The 25,737-nt window shown below is 37.9% G+C and overlaps 7 protein-coding genes across 14 annotated transcripts in view; 4 read left to right on the plus strand and 3 right to left on the minus strand.

Moving 5' to 3' along the window:
• LOC143432810 (glycerate kinase) overlaps positions 1–5,748 on the minus strand; it is a 31,756-nt gene extending 26,008 nt beyond the window's left edge. Inside the window, exons 1-4 of the mRNA XM_076909750.1 lie at positions 5,488–5,748; positions 4,804–5,365; positions 3,792–4,663; positions 3,336–3,704 (exon numbers count right to left, since the gene is read on the minus strand). Coding sequence (XP_076765865.1) covers positions 3,360–3,704; positions 3,792–4,663; positions 4,804–5,365; positions 5,488–5,748 — 2,040 coding nt within the window. The 3' untranslated portion in view covers positions 3,336–3,359. The remainder of the gene's footprint in view (positions 1–3,335; positions 3,705–3,791; positions 4,664–4,803; positions 5,366–5,487) is intronic.
• LOC143424938 (uncharacterized) overlaps positions 1–25,737 on the minus strand; it is a 322,538-nt gene that overhangs the window by 243,024 nt on the left and 53,777 nt on the right. The window lies entirely within an intron of this gene.
• Positions 1–25,737, plus strand: part of Carpa (Carbonic anhydrase-related protein A) — a 416,930-nt gene that overhangs the window by 191,243 nt on the left and 199,950 nt on the right. The window lies entirely within an intron of this gene.
• On the plus strand, positions 10,031–12,268 carry Taf13 (TATA-box binding protein associated factor 13). 2 transcript variants are annotated; one of them, XM_076893572.1, is made up of 4 exons: positions 10,031–10,158; positions 10,376–10,613; positions 10,697–10,798; positions 11,789–12,268. In XM_076893572.1, the coding sequence occupies exons 1-4, from the start codon at positions 10,132–10,134 to the stop codon at positions 11,791–11,793; spliced, it is 372 nt and encodes a 123-aa protein (XP_076749687.1). In that variant the 5' UTR covers positions 10,031–10,131; the 3' UTR covers positions 11,794–12,268. The 2 variants fall into 2 exon arrangements, with proteins under 2 accessions (XP_076749687.1, XP_076749675.1); XM_076893560.1 differs by lacking the exon at positions 11,789–12,268 and having other exon boundaries at positions 10,697–11,453.
• On the minus strand, positions 11,547–13,484 carry Ppox (protoporphyrinogen oxidase). Of its 3 annotated transcripts, none has more exons than XM_076893546.1 (3): positions 12,792–13,484; positions 12,268–12,698; positions 11,547–12,073 (listed from the first exon to the last, which is right to left on the minus strand). In XM_076893546.1, exons 1-3 carry the CDS (start codon positions 13,354–13,356, stop codon positions 11,747–11,749), a joined length of 1,323 nt encoding a protein of 440 aa, XP_076749661.1. In that variant the 5' UTR covers positions 13,357–13,484; the 3' UTR covers positions 11,547–11,746. The 3 variants fall into 3 exon arrangements, with proteins under 3 accessions (XP_076749661.1, XP_076749651.1, XP_076749640.1); XM_076893536.1 differs by having other exon boundaries at positions 12,777–13,481; XM_076893525.1 differs by having other exon boundaries at positions 12,268–13,484.
• On the plus strand, positions 14,096–16,355 carry Ipp (inositol polyphosphate 1-phosphatase). 2 transcript variants are annotated; one of them, XM_076910753.1, is made up of 5 exons: positions 14,096–14,136; positions 14,238–14,486; positions 14,785–15,055; positions 15,551–15,719; positions 15,794–16,355. In XM_076910753.1, the coding sequence occupies exons 2-5, from the start codon at positions 14,274–14,276 to the stop codon at positions 16,236–16,238; spliced, it is 1,098 nt and encodes a 365-aa protein (XP_076766868.1). In that variant the 5' UTR covers positions 14,096–14,136; positions 14,238–14,273; the 3' UTR covers positions 16,239–16,355. The 2 variants fall into 2 exon arrangements, with proteins under 2 accessions (XP_076766868.1, XP_076766877.1); XM_076910762.1 differs by lacking the exon at positions 15,794–16,355 and adding an exon at positions 15,120–15,182 and having other exon boundaries at positions 15,512–15,591.
• LOC143422845 (pancreatic triacylglycerol lipase) lies at positions 18,156–19,758 on the plus strand. The gene is made up of 7 exons (XM_076893798.1): positions 18,156–18,299; positions 18,413–18,443; positions 18,537–18,676; positions 18,755–18,997; positions 19,072–19,263; positions 19,383–19,542; positions 19,621–19,758. The coding sequence occupies exons 1-7, from the start codon at positions 18,245–18,247 to the stop codon at positions 19,697–19,699; spliced, it is 900 nt and encodes a 299-aa protein (XP_076749913.1). The 5' UTR covers positions 18,156–18,244; the 3' UTR covers positions 19,700–19,758.

The raw sequence follows: 25,737 nt of genomic DNA on the forward strand, positions 1-25,737 counted from the left end.
GGGAAGACAAAGAGGGTGGTAACCGGGTACGTTCCGTTGCCCGTCGAAGAAAGACGGGAAAGAAAGGGAAGTTCGAATCACAAAGTGGCCGCGGAAAGTGTGAGGGCTCGTTCAAACTTTTGCATCAGAAAATTCTTTCTGGGCCCTCCTAGAATATCTCTGATAAACTTGTAAACTTTTCGGGAAGACCCGCCGTCAGCCGCGGCTAAATAACTGCTTACTTTTGCCTCTACGCGACATCTAACGACCTAACTAAATTTTCTGTTACTTACTGCGAGAGGCGTGACTGCGTCGGCGATTAATCTCTTTCTGCCGTGAAAGAGGGAGCTAACCGGAGACTCCATCGAATTGTCCTTTAGAAAGAGACTAACGTATCTCTCTCCAAGGCATTTATAGTAATCAAAAAATAAAAATTGCACCCGGATAAATTTCTAATCGGCTGAAATCCGCCCTCGCCCCCTAGCGTGGTAAACTAATTTCGACAAACGGAATTTAATCAAGCGTTCGTTTATTTTGCATCCGTTGTGGAAATTGATAAAGTATCTCTCGATGAATTACCTGCTTTTGTGCGATGCATTCGACGCGGCGAAATTTTGCTTTCCTTGCGCATTTGCGAATGTAATATTGTACGAATCGATTTGCAGCGTTCAGTCGAATAAAGGATAAAATAAATAATTAAACCGTACGAGCGCACTTAAAATTCGTTACGGTATCGGAAGAATTTTATGACGAATATAAATTTCGTTAATCACGTATTGCAACCGTCTGTAAAATTTCAATTTCAAATATTTCAAATTATAATTGGATATTTTTTTTCCATATCCAAGAGTATTATCGATCGCTAAAGTATTAATTATTTGTTCTCCCGGTCAATTGTACTGGCGGTGAAATTTGTTATACTTTTCTCGAATTTCTGAAGGGGTAAAGCTGGTGTCACCAGCTTCTGGCAATAGAGGCAGCAACGCTGATGACCGAAGCGGTACGCGTTAATTTCATTTGTCGTCCTTTAGTTGCTGGGCACGTGTTTGAGAACTGAAATGAACGTTTACGAGTAGAAACATCGATCGAATTCACTCGCGAAGTCGGCAGACGCGTGAATCTCAATTTGCTCGTACGTCCCTACGGGCACGCTGCCTCTATACATATGCGCTGGCATTTAAATAAGGCACCGAATAGGGTGGCTGTGCGTGCATATATGCGTACGCATAATACTTAACTGATTCGTTTCCACTAAATGATGTAAATGAAACGGCATCGGATTGGAAAAATAAATTTCATACCGTAATTACATGCGAATTCTGCTGCTGCGTAAACAGGTCAAACGAAAAATTTTTATAATTAATGATTTTAGTAAAATCCAAATCTAAGCTTACTTAAATGGAAATGTAAAATAAAGATTTCTTGTTATACATTTAATATTTATCTACGTTTTCTTCGTTCACGAATTCTTTCGACATTGCAACGGCAGCTAATGATCCAGTTTAGTTAGAACGTGCAATTTCCAGGATCAAGAACGATCAGAATTTTCCACAATTCCCAGTCAGTCCCCTACGTTCATTTTTGTTCGCTCCAGAAGAGTCGTTAAAATGGTACGAGCGAGGGTGAAATGTCGGTATTCGGTCGCGAGCCTTGGATTGGGTCACGTCACGAAAGGTCTGTCGACACGGCATGGCTAATTAATCAAGCTTTTATAGCCGCCGTCGAGTAGAACCAACGTTTTCAGTTTTCCTTATCCCTCTTCGGACGTTATTCGTCGACACACAATTATTAAATTATTCCTACTAGAATTAACGCAATTGTATATTTAAACGTGTCGCCTATCCCCCCCTTTTTTTTTATTATATCAATTTGCTGCTAATCGTATGAATGCATGCATGCACATTTTCTTTTATCCCGTAGTGTACGTAGTTTCTCGAAGAACGAGGCAGTAAATCATAAAATTGCGAGGCTGATGAAACGCATTTCGAAATGCGACCCTGGGGAACAAGTGGGACCACGTACCATGAGATCAATATATCCAATACATTACAATAGCAGCGAATTGCGGGCCACTCGTATACGTGAATTTTTATTTATTTTTCAGCGAAGTTCTTGATGAATTTTTTACAACATTTAATAAACGGGATCGGATGCGTAGATACAAATGGAATATAAATTCGTCATTCAAATGTTTCAATTTTGTAATCGAGGATCGTATAGATGGTATCACGATGACACGTTGAATTGTTATCGGATAAAGCAATATATTAAACGTTTGTAATCGAAGAAGCAAAAGTTCTGAATCTTTCTTGTATATCATGAAACAGTGTCATAATGTTACGCCTTGGTAGAATCGTCCAACTCCGGGTCGAACGCATTAACATCGAACCACGAACGCCTAGTCTCTAAGGAGGAATGTGGCTACCACGCTCCGCTAGTGCAAACCCCTCTATTCTCCTCCTCTCGCTCTCTCCAGATCGCGTTCTCTCTTCATTAGCAAGCTGTCTGCGTCCATCCCTCTTATGGATCTTTCTGTTCACTTTGGTCTCTGCACTTCATCGAGGTTGCGCGGCTCCTAAATTTCCTACCCTTTAGTAATAATATATTTGTCCCTTGGGTGTCGCTCAAGAACCTAGCCCTCCTATAAGACCTTGAACGCAACCATTATCTTACGTATAACCAGGCTTCCTTCCTGGCCATTTTCGGTCCATCCGACTCGCGGTTTGCCCGGTCCTTGAAGATTTCACATCCGGAAACTACTGAAACTTGCGTACATAGGAAACTACTCTCACCAATCTAACGCTATTTTGTAGAAAAAATCAGAAATAGAGGTCGACTCCAGTAAGATACTTTTAATACAAACAGAACGAAACGTTAAAAAGAGCGCGTTGAAAACCAGCCTGGTACGGAGGCAATGTCGCCGAGCTAGCCGAGTTCATTCCCGAGGCTTTGTTAAACAGGATTGGTACTGAACCCGTGGGACATGCTGGCCTAGAAGATCTCTATTATGTCAAGGAAGGACGAAATGAGCTTCTTCGGGCCTTCCACCCATTCATCCGAGCTCGAAAAACCGATCATTCAATAGAAATCATTTCGCCTCCGGCGTACCAACAAGTTTAAATGAAAGAACTCCGATTCTGCGCCCCAGCTTTGATTGAAATTTTACGCAACGCCAAATTTTCTATACGTTCATATCGGCGAATTTATCGATGTGAAATGTAGGTCTAGTGAAATATCTCAAAGATCTCTTTGAAGCAAATAAAAGTTAATGTATTCGAAAATAAACCAATATCTTATTGCGGAAAGCACGGTATGTATCGTCAGATATTTGTTACGAATAGTTAGGCATAATTTACCACGAAATTAAAGGCGATCGATGGTTAATCCTTTCGACTACCACTTCGACAACAATATTGGTATTTTAAGAGCGCCTCTGCCGATAATGATTGATAGACCAAACATTCCTCGTCGGTGCAGATTTTTTCTTCTTGCCCATGACAGACACTGTCACAGTTACATTGAAACCGGACAATCCGTATAACATGAAGATCTCCGACATTCGTGAACGTATAATAATTGCCGCTCTTCAATTCCAATAATTCGTCTTCGTCGTTAATGTTCAAGAACAATACATTCGTATCGTTCTCAGTTAAAACACGACCAGGTAGAATATCTGCATGTTTCTTCTTGATAATCTTAAGTTCCTCCATTTCTTTTCGAGCATCCTGCGAAGAAAATATAAATGACACGAAGTGCGTCTCCATCTTTTTAAGATTCAAATGGCGGCTGTATTTTTAATTCGAATGGTTTACCGCTATTTTCGATTCGAAGCGTTTGTCCTCGTTAAGTTTCCACCACTTCGCATGGGCGTCGTAGTACAACATCTTCGCTTTCTCGTATTCGGGATACACGTCGGTGCTCAAGCTCTTGTAACCAAACGCACCGGCCGCGTTCGTATTGCCGTCTTTCCCATAGGAGCTGCCGCCCAAGAACCAGACGGTATACTCGCGCAAGATTGGATACTGTTGTGTACGTAGATACCAATATACGGAAAAGTATAACGCGAGCTCCTGATTAGGTCCACCGTGTCCAGGTTCGGAGCAGAGATTAACAGTCGGCCGACCGCCCAATAGAAGGCACAATCCCAAACCCCATTTATCTTTTGCAGGAAATATCTCTTGCACCTTGTCATCGGTCAGAGGGCACACTGAACTTTCCTTCATTTCCTGGTACATGTCCAATTTATCAATTTTTCCTTCGACAGCCAATATCATCAAAGACGCCATTTTAACATATTCGCGGGCGAACTCTTGGATCTCTCCGAAACAAGTTGAATTCAGTTTCATTGGGAACAGGCCTAACTTAAAAACTTCGACGGCCATGCACTCCATAGCGTCTGCGTTACAGGCGATCACGTATTCGTAGACAAATTTGTACTTTTTGTATTCGTCCAGTTGCTTGTCGGCGGCCATGGTCCACGGTATCGTTTCTTCTACTAAATCTCTGATACTCAATGGCACCCTGTCGATCAGTCTGTACTTGGTCAGTATCGCCAAAGCTTTTTCATCCTTCGGATCATAGACGCATGGTCCGCCCGATAGTTCGGACATTGGCTTTGCCGAAACATCCGACGTGATTAGGGTTACGACCCTTGCTGGGAATGAGATTCTTGCTAGGTCTCCACCTACGTTGAAGTTAATTTTATGCTCCCCGAGTAATATTATAAATAGTAGTAAAGTACGCGTAACGTTCCTCAGAGGAAATGATGAAAAGTATCAAGCTACTGAGAAGCTAATTGATGCTACTTTGCAGGAATTACTCTACCTCTAATAGCAGAAAGCTTGTTTCTTACAATATTTATTTCTTCAGGGGTTGCTTTAGCAGCCTTCAGTCTATTCAACACTCTGAGCTTATCTCTTAATGTAATAGTGTCTCGTGGAAGGCAAAGGAGATCGTCGATCCCTTGGGAGAGCATGACTATCAGCAAATCTCTCCTCTTTAACTTTTTGCAATAATTTATAATTCTCCTAGTGGCCAGCACGGATTTCTCGTCCGGCTGTCCATCGGAACCAGCTTCGACGTAAGAAATCCGACTGTCCAAGGGCGGGAACGCTTCGGGGAAGCTCCACATCATAAAAATCGATTTCCGAGGCACCACCATCCACCCCTTTTTTAATTGTTTACCAACGATTCGTTCGAACGCCGAACTCATCGTAACCGCTTCCTTCCCCCAGCCCACGATATGCAAATTATTTTTCAATTTATACTTCACACCTTTAATCGACAGAATCGATTTGCCATCGAATTTAATTTTGTTCGGTATAATCACCGATGTGTACACACACTTTATACCTGTTTCGACGATCTTGCTCAAGTCCTCGCGAATCTACGATGTCGTGTACGAAAAATTAAAAACTTATTAAACGGATGAGGAGACTATACAGTAATAGTGAAATAAAATCTAAGACAATAAGGTTGATGGAACAATTCAAGTTGTTGGATCGGAACCTGTAGCATGGTCCTTTCACTCCCTGTTTTCTCAGCATCCCTAATTTCCTTTTGTCGGAGTCGTGCTTCCTTCTCGAAACGAGCATTTTGTATATCTAATTTGTCTTTTCTTCGCCTCCTTATTGAAAGCTGTACTTCATCAATGATTCGTTGTCGTTTCTCTTGTATCGCTGCTATTCTTTTAGCTTGTTCTTCTTCCTTCACGGGATCGATATACCTTGCTTTTCGTTTCTTAGGTTTTCTTTTTAGGTGTTTCGGCATACTTATCGTGTAATTCTATTTTATTGTAGATCGATTTTGTATTACATTTTGGAGAAATTTTTAACGTCCAATTAGGTTAAAAAAATTATATATTATTGCCTCATGAAAGTAGCTGCTATTTTTTAATGAAACCAACAAATCCTTAATCTTAATATCAGTAGGTATGCAGTGCACACGTTATCATCAATAGATATGACTTTAGAAATGTACCCATACAACACAAGATAAGATGGTAGCGACACCATACCGGCACTGTGGCGACACTTCCGAGTGGTGTCAGCAAATCCGTAGCCATCTGTGACCGCATTCGTTAGCTAAAATGTCGACACGCAGAGCCGACACGTTCTAGTCACCAGCGTAACACGCGTGCGAATGACACTGCGCCAGCACCAGCGTGACACGCGTGTCATCGTTCCATTCAAAAATTTTTTCTGCATTGGCATAGGCGTCACATTTGTTAATGGGGAACCTGCTTTTCCGTACAAATTAAATACATCAGAGTTCAAATATCCACATACGAGTACTGACAGAATCGATATCTATTTTCGAATCGAAATAAATAAATTGCTTAGTTTAGTCATTTTTAATATTCGTTTATAATTTTTATGGAAACAGCTTCTCCATTAGTATATATCAGTCTACGCCACTGCCACGCGTGTCACTATGGTAAGCTGATAGTGTCATTTGCACTGCCGTGTCGCCCCTGTGCTATTCACGGTGCTTTGATAGTGCCGTAACACGCGTGTCGCCCCAGTGCCTAGCTCTGTGCTGTTACGAGAACTGAGTGGCAGCACCGTGCTAGCACAATGCTTCGTTCCACCCGGTGTCACTGGCGTGCCAATCGCTGGTTGCCTGGGTATATATCTACATATGATTAAGTTTTTTATCATCAGTAGATAAGAGTTGATAATCTTATTTATCCATATATGATTAATTTCCCTTAAATCATAGACGAAAATGTATTACTACATGAGTATTAATCAACGTATTAATTATTTAGAAATAAATTAATCTTATTTCCGTACCAGAAATTAACTTTTACATACAATAATTAATTACAAATATCAATAGTAGATGATAAGAAATTTTATAACATTTTGGAGTAAATTATAGGCTAGATTTAATATCAGAAGCTTTCTTGTGCTCTAAATTATTGTTTAATGGTGAGTAGCACTGGTGCTGTGTCTTTTGCAAATCCTATTCAGGATTTTTGAAACTTTAAATTGGATTGCAAAAAATCGAATAATTAGGGACTAAGAAATAGTTTAAATTCATTTTTGCGTTCGCCGCTAGTTCGCCGTTCGTTCGCCGTAGGATGTTGTAATGTAACTTATTACATGTTCTCGTATTCCCCCTAATTGTGTCCCATCTTTATTCCTTTTTTGTAACTATTTTCACGCGAATCAGTTGGTTTAGTATTAATAATCTACTCAGTAATACGGATATGCGAGTTATCTTGATTATTTCCATAGAGAGAAAGTGTAGTCGGAAGCTAATTGATTGTTCCTTGGTTAAAAAGATATATGCGACGGTGGAAGTTCAGGGGTCTGTTTAAACGATTCGACATAATCCATGATGTATACAAATAGTGATGAATTTGAATGGCACACTACGCGCGTCTTCTGCACGCGACTCCGCGTACGCGTTGGAGTGACGACAAGGAACGATCCTCGTTCAGTGTGAAAATGGTTAAAACGGCGACGAAGAAATCAATATTCCCGCAGGCGACAGATGACGAGGGTGCAACGCTGATTCTCTCTAGTTCGAAGGCTTTCTGGCCTTCTATCCCGTCCGAAGAAGGGTTAAACACCTGGAACAGAGAAAATATAGAATTTAGATACGTCTCGAATAGAATTTGTATCGTAAATATGAAGTTTCATTCAGAAATTTGGATTCCAGCGTAAACATTCATATGTCACCCCCGATTAAAACGTAATTCTCTGCAGCCATTTGCGTGTCTCGTTCGTTGGCGTTGAAACTCGAAGCAGTGGATGGTAGCTGCTTGGTTGTTTGCGTTAATGAGCAAAGAGATCTGTTGATCATCTGGATAGCTGTTTGTTAGAACGATTTTGCTTTCGGTGAACCATGTGGTCGATAGCTTTTTTCCCGTCCTCCCTCCGCCGACTCGAGTGGTTGTTCCGTGGTTCCTGGAAACGTTTCTATTTAAAACCGCATGAACTTTCGAGAATACCACCGTAGTCGTGTGCAGTTCGAGGGATTCGTAACATTGTTGGTCTCATCGCTGATAATGGGGCCTGCTCCGATGAAGAACTGCTCGTCGTCTTCATGCTCGATCGCTTTCAAGGATGCCTGCCAACGATCGACTTCCCTTCTTTCGTTTAAAGGGTGGCAAATGTAATTGACATCGAACGCTTACTCGACGATCGTGTAATCGTGTAGTTGGTATCGACAATTTCTTGGCTTTGTGGAACTTTAATTAGCAAGGCTGATGGATGCGTCTCTGGTAATTGAAGGGCTCGAAGAATGAAGGTGCTATAACATTTTGTGGGAAATTAATTGCTGTAATGCCTTAAGATGTTCTTATTATAATGTAAGTTTCTTTCGAAAGCACTTAATTTCATTTTGTTTTATTACCCTTCAATCTTTCTATATTTACATTTACTGAGTTATCAAAATTGAAGTTAGTTTGTTTAAATCAAAATAAAACGAGAACTATTCGAGATATTTCAGGTTTTTGTATTTCGATATGGAGTCTAATTTATGATGTTAATTATGAAACGCAATATCATCAAAGTAACCCCCAACCTCAATTCTTTTTTTCTTTTTTATAAACCCGACTCATTTTATCCAATTTTCCACTACATTTTCCATTACAATTAACTCCACTTCGTTAATGACGGCTCAGCTATTATTTTTTAGATTATTAACGTGAATTTCACACCGTTAAAAAACCTTCACAGAATTTTACTTGAAATAAGAGAGACAAATAACTTACACAATAATTAAATTTATACAAATATATTATAGAAGCTATCGATTTCTTTCTGTCGTCTTTATTTCGCATCGCTTTTAAGAATATTGTCGTATGGCTCTCGATATCCATTTTTCACGGAGCTCGAGAAACCGACAATTCGAAAAGAAGCAGTTTGAAACCCAGAGATTTTTCCTTCTCCCACAACAGAATAAAAAAAAAGAGGATGAAAGAAGGATGAAAAGAAGAGTTAAGACTGCTCACGCTCGGACTCGCCGTAAAGTGGTCTCAAGTTCGATCGAGATCCTCTAATTATACACGCTCGTAATTGCTCCTCCTTCCTTCTTCATTATTACTGTTGCCAGTGAATATAGTTGTAAAATATATTGATCTATCAGATATGATACTAATTATGACAGTAGAACCAGATTTTGGTGGTCAACAATTCATGTATTCAATGATGGAGAAATATATGCAAAAATATATATTTGAATTAAATTTTATGTTTAAAGTAAAACAAAACTAAGTATATATGTGATTTTTTAGGCTGGTGCAAACACAATTGTTTTGGAACAGCTGTCTAAGTTCTTCTGACCAAACACAAGTTATCAAAATTTTAAGAGACACAGAAAAATATGTATTACGCAACAGCCGAAAATAGGAAAGGAAAAATTATCTTCTAAGCATAAAATTGATATGTTGCACTTAGATATATATTTTTACATTACAGATTTTGGCTAATTTAACACTATATCCCCAATATACCATACCAGTGTACTATACCAGTGTCTGATCTTGAAACATCAGGTGGTACGACAAATCCTTTCAACTTTTTTGGGTTTGGTTGATCTTTGTGTATCTTCACTGTCTTTCACTGTCCTTTTCTTCTCAATCTCCATTACTTCAGCTTTATCATCGAAAACGACGATTTCATCTATTTTGCAAATATGCGACGCACATGCTATTTGTCTTGCTAGATATGTTCGTAATTCCAGGGACTAGGAATTGTCTAAGATCGAACCAGGAACTGCGATGCTCACAGTCGAAATGTCTTTTCTCTCGAAATACTTTTCGATAAGTTTTGGGTCTGTTTGCAATTCTTTCTTGACCTCTCCTCTCTTGAACTTTTCTGCTAACCTCTCCTCTTGCCATTTCTTTCGTTGTTCCTTACATAAACGATTGGTTTCTTTCTAAGTTTTTGGGGTAGGAACCACTGGGGACACAATCTTGTCGAAACTATTTCCTAAAACTTAAAATTTTTAGACACAACACTTCACAATTCTCTGTTTCACTTTCAACACTCGGTTACTACTAAAGCCAGTTGCTCACTGTACGCTCGTGGTCGCTTAAATGTCAAGCGTGTTGTTTGTTTGCGTCCGGTCATTGAGCGAAGCAACAGAACAGCAGAATATTTTCAAGTTTCATAGATATACGTAAAATTATATGAAACTATGACTACAGAAGAAGCTTTCGAACAGGTTTGTACAACACTATCCGATAAAATTTTTTTAATACGATGTAAACCCAATATTTGCAGCGTCATTTTTGACAAAAACTCTAGTCATGGTTATGTTTACTTCGTAAACGTATCTAAAATTGATTTCTTTTTAGTTTATATATGTATGGAATGCTAAACGTTCATTGAAAAAGAAAAACCATTAGCGAAAATTATAAAAGAATATTTAATTTTCATAGTTCGAAGATGAGGAGGCAGAAATTCCGATCGGCGGAACTTTACCTGGAGGTAGAAAACGATTATTTTCGAAGGAATTACGCTGCATGATGTATGGTTTTGGGGATGATCAAAATCCTTACACAGAGAGTGTGGATTTATTAGAAGATCTGGTTATTGAATTTATCACTGAAATGACGCACAGAGCTATGGAAATCGGTCGTACAGGTCGTGTACAAGTAGAGGATATTGTATTCCTAGGTGATCTTAAATAATAGTAACATAGATTTTGCTTAAATTAATTTCACCCGTTTCTTCAACTTCATGAAGATTTTGTTTCGCAGTTAGAAAAGACCCGAGAAAATATGCAAGGGTCAAGGATCTCCTGACAATGAACGAAGAATTAAAGAAAGCTAGAAAAGCATTCGATGAAGTTAAATATGCAGGTACTGTCAATCAGTAACTTCATTTGACACTACCAATATTCAAGCATACAGCAACAAATCTTTAATGTGCTTGAATTTATTATTTTATTAAAAATTTGCATTAATTTCTTCATTATTTGCAAGCTTCCTTTTTTTAAAAGAAGAGTTGCCTTCACAACTTAATAAAAATTAACTAACATTTATTCAAAAATAAATAAGTTATTTTTACATAATTATGTTAAGATTATGTAATACTATAAAGTATTGCATTTTAGTAATTGCACACTTTTGATTCATTTACAAGTATGGAATGCTATGTGCTTGCGTGCTGCATTTTTATGATACTTCATGCTTGCTTGTCTACATAGTCTAGATATATTAAAAAGATTATGATGTATTTAAGTTTGCTCAGTTCTTTTTGTTATAGAAAGAAAGACATGTACAGAAACATATTAGTAGGATTCTATAAATAGTAATACTTAATTGTATCATAGAGTAATAATTATTTAAATAATGTTACTTCTTTTTATTTTGTAGTATTTGTAGTATGGTATTTATGTGTAGAAAAATAGAATGTAAAACAAAAATTAATATCGTTATTTATCTTATATTTTATTTTATAAATTATAATTTACAGCTTTATAATGTAAATAATAAAAATGTTTGTTTATACATATTTTATTTTATAGTAATGAAAATTTCCATGAGACTTGAGTGATAATATAAAACTATTTTTCAGGGAATTGTGATATTTAAGTTGTCATGTTCCAACAAATGAAAGATATATTTCTCAATTATTATCTTTTGTATTTAATAGACAATTCTTTATGTTTTTATTATGTAGCATGAACATTGAATAATGCATGTTTAAAATCATTATTTTTTGCATGTATATTATTTTGTCTTCAAATTAGAAAAAATGTTGGCAATTGGCTAGTAAAGCTTCCTTAAAGTTTCAGTTTTATAAAATTATGGTAAATTGATATTAGAAACAGCCTCTTTTGCTGACAGAATAACATCAACGACTCCTAGACCGCGGTATGAAGAGCCACACAGCCCTAAAGGAATTTTATGTGCAGAAATATAATCGTGGATGCAGTTTAAGCGTTGTGCGTGACCTATTGTATATTGTGGAATACAATTCCTCAAAATGGAGACATTAGATGCCGTGGGATTTTCGTGAATCTGTAAAATTTTAGTTGCATATTCGGTCGCCACAGTTTTTAAATGTTCTTCAGATGAACATTCACCAAAGTATTTTTCAAACCATGCCCCACCCATCATAACTGTCAGTACCTGGATTTAACAAATTGTATATATTTAATATTAAGAACTTTTTCTAGTCTGTTGTATACTTGTAAATTACGTAGATTTTAAAAATCATTTTGTGTCATTACAAGACTAGACTTTTTTTTTATATTATTTGGAATAAAAAACGTTAAAATTGTAACAAATATAAATAGGTAATAAATATTTATATTTATACGTACAGTCCTATTAGAGTTTTGGGGAAGAACACACGAATCAAATGTCACACCTAGAATTGGAATTTCTTCCTTAGGTGGAACAAGAACTCCAAAGGCTTTTACAGGTAAAACATTTCCAGAAAATTGGAGATTAACCACAGCTATTGTTACAGTGGGTATACCGAGCAATTCTTTGGATAATTCTGGATGTTGCTTTTGAACTAGATTAGCTAAACTCTTTGCAGGTAAGCCTGATATAATACGAGAATATTCCTCAACTTTTCCATTTACAGTCAGTTCCACAGAATTTTTATTAAATACAATTTGTTCACAATTACTTTCCATCTTTATATTTACTCCGCGCTTAGCTATATTTTCAGCTAATGCTTGAGGTAATTGTTCAAAACCTCCTTTGAGGCCCCACATACGCCATACCTCCCTTTTAGCTCTTTGTACTAAATAAGAATTTGCAATTGTCCCAGTGTTCATAGATTTTATTTCCTTTATTTTATTTGGCATTTCTCGTATAGAACCTATGAATATGCTACCATGCTTTTGTTCAAATTCAACTAATTTTGGCATAAAAGATTTTGCACTTAACATATGTATATCACCACCACAAATTCCACAGAAAACTGGGGCTGCCATTTTTTCAGCCATATCTTTGCCAAATCTTCTTTCTACAAAACTGTATACACTTTCATCGTCTTTAGAAGCTTTTGGTGCTCTGAAATCCTTCCAGAGGACACTAATCATAGAACGATTTAATAATGTATTTTTGGTAAAAATACTCTTCAAGCTATTAGGTACAGAATGCAATGCATTATCAGCATAAACATATCGATTTTTAACGGCGGCATGATGCATCTTAATAGGAATAATTTTACATGATAAATCTAATTCTTCTATTAAAGGTAGTATATTTTGTGCGCTGATTCTAATAATGCGTGGACCTTTCTCAAATATTGTTCCATCAGGCTGTTTTATAGAACGCACCCAACCACCTACACGATTTGTAGCTTCGAATACAACTAGTGGAGCTAATTTTGATGTTCCAAGTGCATAATATGCAGCTGATAAACCTGACATTCCAGCACCCAGGATTGCTGTCATTTTTCAATTACACAAAAATCGAACTTTATTAACAAGTATTTGTATTTTGCACAAAAGTTGTCTGCAACCGTAAATGTACCTTTAAGTTATTTCTTATTAATTTAATAACTTAAAGAAATGAACACTTTTGTAAAAATAGTAAATAATTATATGACTAAAATGCACTGTTACGATTAGAAGATTTTGTTCTATCACAGATTACGTATACTATAGATAGCTAGAAGATACAGGTTATATTTATTTAGAAATGGAATCGTTACTGCACATAAAGTAAAAATTCATGTATAATTTAAATAAGTGACACATTTTCACAAAAACTAGTGAATGTAAAAATTTGTTTTGTTCTCTCTTCGATTCTTAAATATTTTATTAAATGATATAGTAGTTTATTGGTTTCCTTCATGGAGATCGAACGATCGCGATGCGAACACGATGTAACCATGTTTATAAGAAATTTAATATGTTATACAGTAAATTAATTTTTTGTACAATGAAATAATATAATGCTAAATGTATTTAATACGGTTACGCTTAACGAAAAATAATTAATTGTATGCAATTATTTTGTTATGATTCATTGACATTATATTGAATTTAGTAGAATAAAAAGATGCATGCGTCACTCGCAAATTATAATGCATGAATAATTATTCAGCTATCCCTGTATTCTTAATTAGCGTTACAAACATCTTTGTATCGGCTGTTACGTTTCACGTACAAGAACAAAAGGAAGTAGAACTTACACGGATTCCCGCCAAATCACTCTTCGATACATTCAGTGTAACTATTTACATTTTTTTAATCTTTTGAGATAATCTCTCCGAATTGTTTTTAATCCTTAATTAAGGATTGTTGTTATTAATAAGTAATTAATGTTATAGTTATTGGGAATTCGAAAGATCACTAATTATTACAAAATGAAAAACGGAAGCAGACTACTGTCAATCCTACTCAAAGTAGCAGAAAAAGCAGCAAATATTGCAAGAGCTTGCAGGCACAATGATGCTCTATTCAAAATACTTGTGCAAGAGAAGTCAGACGAAGAAAAGAATCCACGATTCTTTCAGGACTTCAAAACTTTGGCAGACGTTCTTATACAAGAAACAATTAAACACGACATAGGGTTAGAGGTAAGCCACTAAAAATTGATATTCTCTTTCTCTGATTGAAAATATTTATCTATCAATAGTCTATTAATCAGTATGTGTAACCGATACTATCTACAAGAAATATATGTAGGTTATATGAACATATTATGGAAGAGAAATATGATAAATTCCATTTTGTACGCGCACAGAGGAATAATTTTGAAGTTCTAAATGTTTTGAGTGAAAACCATATTATCAAAACATCAGAGAATCAATAAAAAATGGATTTATCATGTTTATTCCCTATGGTCTCCATGTATTATGATTTATAGGAAATTAGTTTCCAGAATTGGTTGAGGTAGTACAGGGAGAAGAAAATAACATTTTCAGTAATGCTATGGGTGAAACTATAGTGGTAGAAGTATGTTCTACTACCGAAGAAACTGCCAAACTATTAGCTAAGGTGATGGGTAGCGATATCGCAACTGCGGAATTATTGGCTATAGAAGTTCACAAGGATGTCCAATTCTCAGATATTCCAATGGTGGCAGAGCTACCTGATGATTTTGATATTGACATTCGTGATCTTGGTATATGGATAGATCCAATTGGTAAGAAACACGATGGTATCATTTCTAAATGCTTTAAAGTAAAGATTTACTTTATGTATAACAGATATGAAATATAATGTATTAATATTGTTATTTATATTGAAACAATGTCTGGGAAATTTATATGGTAAATATCTTTGTTTTTACATATTTAATTTTTTACTATCGGGTTGACCAAAGAGTTCTCTTATATTTTTTTAATAAGATTTAGAAACAAGTCTCGCTTATGAAAGTCTTTTTTTTATTTCAACCTTTTAAGTACTAAAAGACTTTTTGGTCAATACTTAAAAGTTTATCATTTTTTTAACTATGGTGATTTTCTATTTTTGCTTTGAATATTGTTTTCTTTTTCTTTCTTTCCTTTTATTTGTACATTGTACTATATAGTAATAATTACACTTTTTGATATTATATTTAAATTCATCAGATTTGTCAAGATTCCTATTTCTTTTATAGCTTAATAAAGCTGAGGAGCAATTCGTGGAACTTTTATAGATTCTACAGCGGATTATATAAACGGAGGTGAAAAGGTGGATGATGCTACTGGTGTGCATATCAGTGGTTTACGGTGTGTCACTGTTTTAATTGGGGTGTATTTGAAAAGCACAGGTACACCAATTGTTGGAGTGATTAATCAACCTTTTTATACAAATGCTGATTCATTGTAAGTAAATGAAAGTGTGTATAACTTTCATATGCACGTTGATATTGAAATAAACTCTACGATTAATTTAATAGATGGAAGGGCAACTGCTATTGGGGATATGTGGAAAACAATGTTAGAAAATGTTCCATAGTGAAAGAATCTAACAACAAAAAGATAATTGTACTCAGTAGAGTTGAAGATGAGAATGTGAAGTCTAAGCTTCTAGATGCTGGTTTTACTTTAGTAGAAGCAGCTGGGGCTGGTTATAAAATATTAAGCGTTGCTCTTGGGCAAGTCGATGCTTACATTTTATCTAAAGGCTCCACATACAAGTGGGACACATGTGGACCGCAAGCTTTGTTACGTTCTTTAGATGGTGGAATTATTGAATTCCAAAGTTTTATAAAGAATTCTAATTCTGATTACATAGATGTAAACTATTTACCTACATCCATGAAGTTCTCAAACAGTAATGGTTTGATAGCGTATCGAAATTTTGAAACTTTGGAAACTTTAAAATCAATTCTATGCGAATAGTGATGTTCGTAATGTTACAAAGTTTTTGATGTTTACTTAATTACCAAATTTGAAAGCTTCCAAAGTTTTTAAGTATTAAAAATATTATGTGATTATATTAGACATATATATATATATATATATATATATATATTTTATTATTTATTTTATTTAAGATAACTTCAATAATCCTATATTAGACAACTCATTTGTCTTTGACACACATGCATGTCAACTTCAGTGGAAGTTATGCTTCCATTTTTATCAAGTGTTAAAAACGTCTAAATTTTACAAATTGAAATTTACTTGTATGTTGTCAAGTAAAATATTTGAGAAATGGATTATTTTATCCGCGTAGTTAAATGTTTGCGAACTATCATCTTAAGTGTGATCAACACATGGGGGTAGATAAAAGACGTAAAATTGTTACTTAAAGTAATGACAAATGTCAAAGAATGTCTTATCCGTTAAAAATAAATAATAATAAAAGTAATTTATACATGTTTCACTTACGGGATTTTCATTCCATCCATCGAATTGGCTACTCGCGTTATCCATGCTCGATGTAGATTTATAAAATTCCCAAATTGATGTAGATTTATTATATTCCCAATTCCACATGTTTGTAGGAGCACAACACTGAACACTGAACACTAATATTATGCACATCAGGAGAAAAATGCACTTCTTTTTACACAAAATATTCAAATATTCACAATTCACACAACGTAACACAATGTACGCGCCCGTTCGTCCATTATTAAACTGAACATTTTAAATACGTGTTGCGCGCGTCGATTAATCTCGATGACTGTATCCAGCCAACTTCAAATCGAACGCATACGATACTTCATCGTTCAAAAATCATGAATTCTTACATTTATATACATATTATTGAAACATTATAATGTTTGAAAGCTATTTTTATAGAAAATAGTAATTAATTACTAAGTCTTTTATACTATTATTTAAAAATCCTCTTTCGCTTAATGCGAATCAAGGTTATACCGTCCCTTTTCGTAGTCGCCGAGGGAGTAATGCCGCATTTTTAAAACATTGTTTAACGCAACCGTCTTACCGTTTTATTGCACGTATTAATCTTGTTATTACTTGTTAATAAAACTTAATTTCGATATTTGGTTTTTCCTTCTTTTGTTATTTAATCTAATTATAATACTTTATAAACACTAACCGCATGATGATCTCTACGGCGGGTTACCGCATATTGAAATTCGGAACGGACGTAACCACTTTCGTCCTATCCTTATATATACATATATGTGTGACTATTAAATACGCGTGGTATTATATATTATGATACATATATTACATATGCTTTTTATACACTTTTTATATCCGATTGAATTATATTTTAAGTATTAAAAATAAAAATTATATGAAGAGAAATACGATAAGCAGATTAGCTATGTGATTTATTAGGGGGCTTCCAGAAGGAGAAAAAAAGAGTTTGAAAATCATTGAAGAAATCGATGAAAACAAGAATGCGGAAAGAATTAAGTTTACAAAGTCAAGAAGGAAAATGGTGATTAAACGGCGGAAAAAACAGACTGCGCAATATATGTGTGAAAAATATAATTTTGCAACGTTAAGCCTTCTTCATCTGTCCTCGTTTGGCATTGCATTTTCCTCATATTTCATCGCGCAGAAAAATGTTGTGTTAAGTTATCTATTACGTTCAAAGATAGAATCGCGCACACCCATTAATTTATTGCGTTTTTTAATCCAACTACTACATACGTATGTACCTATCCTTGAACAGATATTCTGAGCGGATTTTTTTCGATCTTTTAGCCTTTTATGTAATTGTTGTGTTGTAGATTATAAATCCTATACCGCAGCTACTATATAATAGTTCCAGAGTTATTTTCATCACTGACATGTTTTCGAAGAAGTACTCTAAACACTGTACCATTATCGATATAGTGCACAAAGTAATAGTTTTGTGGGAGATGTTTGCAGATCAACGATAAGATAGTAACGATTGGAAATATCTCTTATCTATCAACATGATCAAATTTGGTGTTTTTATTTTTTTGGTCCTGGCCACCAATTTGCTGACAGGTGAGTTCCTTAAAGCCTTTACAAATACTAAAAGAGTTAGTGTTACGTTACATTATTATTTTTTAGAAATGATAATTATCAGTGACTTACTTGCGAAACTCTTTTCTTTACAGTTGAAAGCATCTTCATTCGTTTGTACAACAGGTAACTACGTTCTTACTATACATATAGTCGTGTAGAAATGTTTTCATTTTACATGTTGCTATGAATGTACATGAATGTACTATTTCTTTGCAGAAATGGTTCTTTCATTGATGAAGATATAACGAATGCAGCTCAACTGGTGCCCAGAATGGACATGAATGAAAAGGTAACAATCTACATTCACGGTTATCAAGGAAACATATCGAACATAGGTGTACAAATTATAACGAATGGTAAATTATAATTTAATTTCTAAAATTGAATAGTTTATTCTTAACATATTCAAGGTATAGAATATATTCCTATCGTAGCGTATTTAGAGAACACCAACCACAACATTCTTGCAATCGATTACGAAAGTATTGCCAATTGGATTTACCCAATCTCAACGGTATTGCTCAGTAGAGTAGGTAACGCCGTGGCTAAAGCTGTGAATGATATGATGGATGCTGGTATAAGCCCACAAAAAATACATCTAATTGGATTTTCGTTGGGCAGTCATGTCGCTGGATTTGCAGGACGTAACACCAAGGTGAAGATCTCTAGGATAACAGGTATTCAGAATATGTATAACTTTAAAGTGTCTATACTCAAGAAGCTTCTGACGGAACTGAAATCTGTTTTGCAGGTTTGGATCCAGCGGGTCCCATGTTCTACTTTATTATTTCTGCTTTAAAAACGTCTGACGCCGAGTTTGTAGATGTTATACACACTGATAGGCTGCTTCTTGGTTCAGCTACGACAAAAGGCAACGCGAATTTTTTCCCGAATTTCGGATACAGACGACAGCCTAACTGTCGGCAAAACGGTGTGGTTACAGGTATGTATTTTGTCACTTTCCAGCTTTAGAATTTTCCGTTAATTCGCGTTAGTTCTACGGTAATATTGGGCAAACAGGAAACGGGAAGTGTTTGTTTAATTCTTATGCAAATTACACAGATGTATGCAGTCATGTCATGTCGTATAAATACTACGCGGAATCGGTTAAAAATCCCAACGCTTTCATTGGTCTCAAGTGTAGTTCTACTTTGAAGTATATCTCAGGAGCATGCAATAACAACGAAGAAGTTGTAATGGGCTTTGCCACGCCAACGAATGCGTTAGTAGAATCTTTTTCAATTTCTGATTCCATTTTTCGTAAACTCGCTTTCGTATAATTATTATTGCGTACTTTTAGGAGTGGTAAGTACTACCTCACGACAAATTTGAAGAGCCCTTATGGTCGAGGACGGAATGGAATAATGCGATCGGAATAAGAGAACGTAAGACAATATAATAGGTTTAAATGTTGTTTGTTTTATGTGTATCATATAATATATGAAACGAATAACAATCGTAGAAATTTACGTATGAAACGAATAAGAATCGTAGAAATCGAGAGATCGCCCTCACGAAACCGCTATCAAGCTGAGAACCACGCGGTAGATTCAAGTCGTTTCACTTACAGTATAAGTTTACATCCGGTCCCTGTTAGTCTAGAGGGAAATATTATAAAATTCGAGATCGACGTACAGTGTCCACTAACTGAATCGCCATTAGCATCTGATTAGAATTTCAATATTCAATAAAGTTCGCCCTACCGTGGAACTTGCATAGCCGTATTTCTTCTTTAGGAGCCACAGTTCGTAGAGTTCCAGCGTCGATGCACTTGGCGTACATTATGCAAAAAAATGTACGCCCGTTAGGTGAATAAATATGTATTCCGTAACGGCCTCCCCTTTGTCCTTCATCGTTCGCCTTTCGCTCGATACCTCGCCGGGGCTCTCATAAATTATTTATTCTTGGCGAAACCTGTGCGCTCCCATCGCTAAGACGATTACTTTAATTAATGTCGATCGTTATCGGCGACGTTGAAAGCCAGAAGGGTAGGAGTCACGTCAACGAGACGCTTTTAAATTCTAATACGGCGACGCCGCATCGCGCCCCGTGAACCCTTCGGGACACGGTGTTACCTGTCTATTTCTATAGGGTAAACGCATCGATCTTAAGGCGTCAGATTTCAATGTGCATTCACTCGTATTCAAATATATTCTTACTTTCATTCACCTCGTTTACGGGATATTTCTATTTACAGTTTGGATCTGCAATTTATATTACCACTTGGTGGCTTAATATTTTCAACGGTGCAAAGTCGAAATCTGCCCCTAAGAATCCCATTGGAAATTTATTTTAAAGAAAATTGCGAAATCTTCTAGCGTGTTCCAGATTCTTTAAAATAGTATTCGTTCTACGTACCTCGGGTAAAGTAAACTCTTTAATTCTAACTTTTCATTCAGAGATTGGAAAGAGTAAGCTTTGCGATTTTAGCTTTACATAAAGCTTACCAATAATTTTACAAAGTACGTATTCCCTTGGCTACTCTCGAAAAGAGTTGTAGCATAAAAGTTTAACTAAGGCACCGATCCAGTTGTTCTCTTACCGCGAAAGTTGTGTCGATTCCACATCTCTTATTCGTACATCGATTATGCTACTATATCAATTGAAATTTTTGAACAAACTATGTCAATTCACCGTGTATCTATTCATCTTGCGATCCACGGCGCGCGTCGTTAAAGGTTTGCGGAATATTGTTTCTAATTCGTCGGTGGTGGAAGGATGCACGGACGTAACATGGAGTTTTGCGTGAAGCTTTCTTGCACGACGACGGTCCATCTGGAAATCTGCACTCACAATCGACCACATTTGCGGTATTACGGCTTACTGGAAACGGAGGATCGTGAATGCCATTTGGAAATCATTGCCGATCGGAGAGCCAGAGGAGCGGTTGTAATGCTCTTACGTGAACGACACAAAGTGAAAGGATCCCCCGGTTTGGCCTACCGTGAAAAGGTTTCGCGTGTTCGCCTCTTTTTTTTCGTCCCCTGTTCGTTCTGAAATATTCTCCGCTGTTACGGCGAATCTCTTGCCGCGAACCGTATATACATATAATAAAAATGGCATCGACGCGCCTACGCGGGTACGTTCATCGATGGCGCTAAAGGATTAAGCTCGTGTACTTAGAAACCTTACGCTCGTTAGCCCCTTTTGTGGATCTTGTACGACACTGGTTTTCGTCGTTGTCCCCGAAGCGAGCGAAGTATTATTCAGCGGCGTGATAAAAAGATGGTGGGCGGGGAGCAGCTCGGGGTAGACCATCGCGAGGAGGGTAAAAGCGTTTCCATTTAATTACAATCGATCGATGCCGGGAATCGCGTTCAGTGGGATCGACGTAGAAGAGGCAGCGGTTTTATAGACGGTCAAGCAGGGATAGTCCGTGGACCAGCGTTAAAACCACCACTCAAATTTGCAGAACTTTTTATTTCCGCAGGATCCCTCTTACCGACTGCTATCTTGGTTCCCTTTCCGAAAGGGTTTAAAATCGCAGACGTTCTCTCCTTCTTCCACTTCTTTTTTTACCCATACACCCCGCCTCATCTTTTTTAATCTTTTCTCCTTCACATCATTTGGTTAAAAGATTTTTTCCTCCTCGTCCCTTCCGCGCGTTCTCTTACTTTGCCGGAAACCAACACAAATGTTTGATCTACTTGATGCACCGGGGGTCTTTAACCGGTCCCCGCTTCTCATCGTTCCTGGTTTCGGATACTTCTTCATCTACTTCCACCGCATCAGCCTGAAATACCCCTGTCCTTTTGTGCCTCTTGCTCTCTTCCTTTACGAGACGGCTGAAACGCGTGCAGACTGATATTCCGTTGGAAATTTTTATCCTTGGATGAGTCCGCTTGAATACCTTTGCCACGATCTTTTCCTATTTCCTTCTTTTTTTCTACTTCACGGGGTAAGATCGAAGTATTCAAAATAAATTATTTTACCCCCGTCTCTCGAGGAATCGTTCGTCGTTCGTGCCTCACGTCCTTCGACGCACTGTGATTTCACAATTCCCCATTTCGATTAGCAATTAGAGATTCTTTGGACAATCGCCGTTCGACCGCGTTAAGTATCTTTTCCCCGTCGTTTTCGACCTCGCCTCGCGTATCCGCTCATATTTCGAGGCTCGTTCGCGACGGTCATTTGTCACTTCTCGAGTAGAGTTCATTGCTTTTCGGACCATTGGACGTGCGCTATAAAAAGTGTAAAAAAAGGAGGAGGGAGGGGAAAAAAAGAGTAGAAAAGTGGAAAGAAGGGCGGAGAGCGATGAGGGAAAGCAGTGGCCAGGGAACCAGACGAGGAGGGCGGGAGAAACACTTCGAGGCAGAGCGAAAGTTTCGAGTTGGCGTTATTGATGTCTTCGGTGGATGTGTGCCCGAGGGGGAAGGGAACGGTGGTCGGGGGTAATCCTAAGAGCAGCCTTAAAGGCCAAATGAGAAATACTTTCCGATCGGGCAGCAAGGCTTAAAGGACTTCATATAACGTCCCTGAGCTGTGAGATTTTAGACTCGCGCCCGAGATTTCGACGCCTTTTATTATGTAACTATGCGCGTCAAGAGTCGTCCATGTTGGTTCACGTCGATTTTTAACCCCGTCGCCTTTCCCCCTCTGCACCGTTCTTCCATTCGAAACTGATAAACTTTCGTAATTACGTGTCGCTGTCCATGAAATGACGACCTGAAATTAATCCCGGAGAAACGATTTGTCGCTGCAGCCAAGTACCTACCCTCTGTCGCTGTTCATCTTCTCTGTCTCAATTTTTTTTTTTTCTCGTTGTCAGAACTTTCGCAGAACTTTTTTATGATTCCTACTGTTGAACCCGATCTCTAACGATCGAATTATAACGTCCATATCTCTTACATTTGTTTGGATTCCGTTAATTAAGTAATAGCTTGTTTCGACAATTATACCATACGATTTATGAGTGTAATTTCGTTCTCACTTCTTAATCAATCTCGTATAATTTAGAGGAAGCTTTCCACGGAATAGTGTAATCTTCAACGGGAAGATTCATTAAGTTTTACAAGAAGGGCAAAGGGGGCGCACAAAGAAAAAAAAAAAAGAATAAACGAAGCGCGCGGCCCGTTTAAACGGATACTCTTATGAAGAAGCTAAATTGCCTGCATAAAGCCTAAGAGTAATTGCGTTGCGAGAATAAATATGATCCGGTTGGCTGTTTATATTAGCGGAGAGTCAGCCTTTCGAATATTCCCATGGGTATCGCGCGATAAACCTAAACGGTAACGAGGAACAACCGTCGGAAAAATGGAAGAACGTGAAGGAATTAATTGAAAATAGAGGCAACGAGGTGCAACGGCCGTTTAAAAGCGAGCCACCGTGTCCTGAGCACAGGGGGCCCACGAAAATCTCGTAGGCGGTAATAATAAAGTAGGCGATAAATAACCGCGTTTAAGTGGTAACGTAATTTCAGTTTCTACCCTTACAGGACCATTAAGGCCATTATTGCGAATCTCTTAATTTGCGAAAAACAGTGTTTCCTCAAGGGGCCGGTGGTAGCGCCCGCTTTCCGGAGGCGCTAAGTAGCACGAGAGCTCGAGATTGCGTTCTTGCACCCGTTGGGATATTATTCATTTCGGGGGTGGGTGGAAAAGATCGTTGACACTCTTTCTCGCGGACCAACTCGCTCCCTCTAATTTCACCTTACTCGTTTTGGAACGGTAAATGGGATGTTAGGAGCAGTCGGATTAGGGTTTCGCTCGTTTTCAGATGTATTTATGATAATCTCCCTTTCTGAAGAAAAAAAACGTGGCTCCGGTAGAATTACAAGATGATGAAGAAGTTTGCTTCCTCGTGCCACGTATACTTTTCCATTCAATGCTCCAATTTTAACGCGAAAACAACTGCAGACTCTTTATATTTAATATCGTCGTACAGAGAGAAGGAAGTATCGATAGAAGTTTGTACGCACGTGGATATTTCGATCAGGCGAAAACGGCAAGTTATTACATTCATCTTCCCTTACATTTATTTTTCCGCTTGTAACAACTCGTTTATACCCGTGCTCGTTTCGCATGAATTTTTCACCGCGCGTCTTTTTTTTTCAGCCCCTCCGCACCGCTTAAATGATTCCACGCGACGCGAACGCAAAACGCTCTTCACCCCGTCTCGTTTCTGTTCTTTTTTTCATCCCCCGCCGTCCCGTTACCCTCCGTCCCACGGCTGGCAAGCCGACCCTGTTAATTATGATTAATCATGTCTCGGAAATTAAAGCGATTAATCTTCTCGTTGTGACGACCGCGAGCGTGTTGCCGGCCTTACGCTCGCGTAACAACGCGGCCTCGTGTATAGCTGCGCGCTTCTGTTTTCCACAGCGGAGTGGTTTTCTCAATTAGTTCGGCCGCTAATCGTTTTTCGTGACTTATGCGCGTTTTCGGGCCACCGCTGCTGGCGAACACCCTCGGGATAAGTAGAATTTTAAAACGCGCCGATTTTAAATGCCATTGCACCGAGGGGGTGTTCGCGCGATATCGCAGTAAATTGTTTAAGAGAAACAGAATCCTCTTGGAAAATTAAAGACTCGTGATGTATGAACGGTGCGATAGGGAATAAATTAACTTCACTGTATCGTTCTGTTCGACGAAAGCAGTCTCCTTTCATATTTATCTCGGTTATTTATCTGGGATTGCCGCGACAATCACCGCTCTGGCCTTTTTTCATCCCTGACAACGATCTTCCTCGCCGTTGACCGAAGGGCGAGGAATTTCTGTTTCGACACGCCAGTCGCGAAGAGTCGGGATTCGTGTTTCTTATCAGCAGATAGGGACGAGGAGCCAGTCGGATGGACGGCCACGAACAAAGCCCGTCGATATGGTCTCGTAAGCCGTAAAAAGTAGGAACTATCGCGAATAAATAACCGATGGAGAGAGCGGACGGGGGTGGCGAGGGGGCGGCTGGATCGTTCGAGAGGGGCGAAATGAATGCGTGCTACTTAGGAAACGGGGTTAGCCGTTATTGAATAGAAGTGTCAGAACGGAAGGAGGGAAGGAGAGAGAGAGAAGTGGAGGGTGGTCGAGAGAAGAGAGTTAGGGGAGAAGGAATAAAGGTGGCGGTTTCGTTCGAGAGCGTGAAAATGCGGGGGTTGCACCTCTTGTAAAAGAGAAATAAATAAACTCGAAAGACCGATAAAGTCAGTACCCGCTGTTACGACAAACTCGCTTCCTTTTACCCGGATTCACCTTTCCCTCTTTGTTTCTCTTGTCCCAGTCCGGCGGCCCTCCCACCGGCTCGACTCAGAATTTCAAAGGGGGAAGAAAAATAATGCCCGTGTCGCGACCTCTGTCACCCGCAGAACTCTGTTACTGGGTTGCTACCGGATGCGCGATCAAACTCTTTCGTTGCTCCCCTCGCTCGCTTTTTTGCGAGTAGATTTTGTGCTCGCTGTACATAGACAAACCCCGGCAGGGGATGA

The sequence above is a fragment of the Xylocopa sonorina genome, chromosome 1, assembly GCF_050948175.1.
Source record: "Xylocopa sonorina isolate GNS202 chromosome 1, iyXylSono1_principal, whole genome shotgun sequence".
Classification (NCBI taxonomy): domain Eukaryota; kingdom Metazoa; phylum Arthropoda; class Insecta; order Hymenoptera; family Apidae; genus Xylocopa; species Xylocopa sonorina.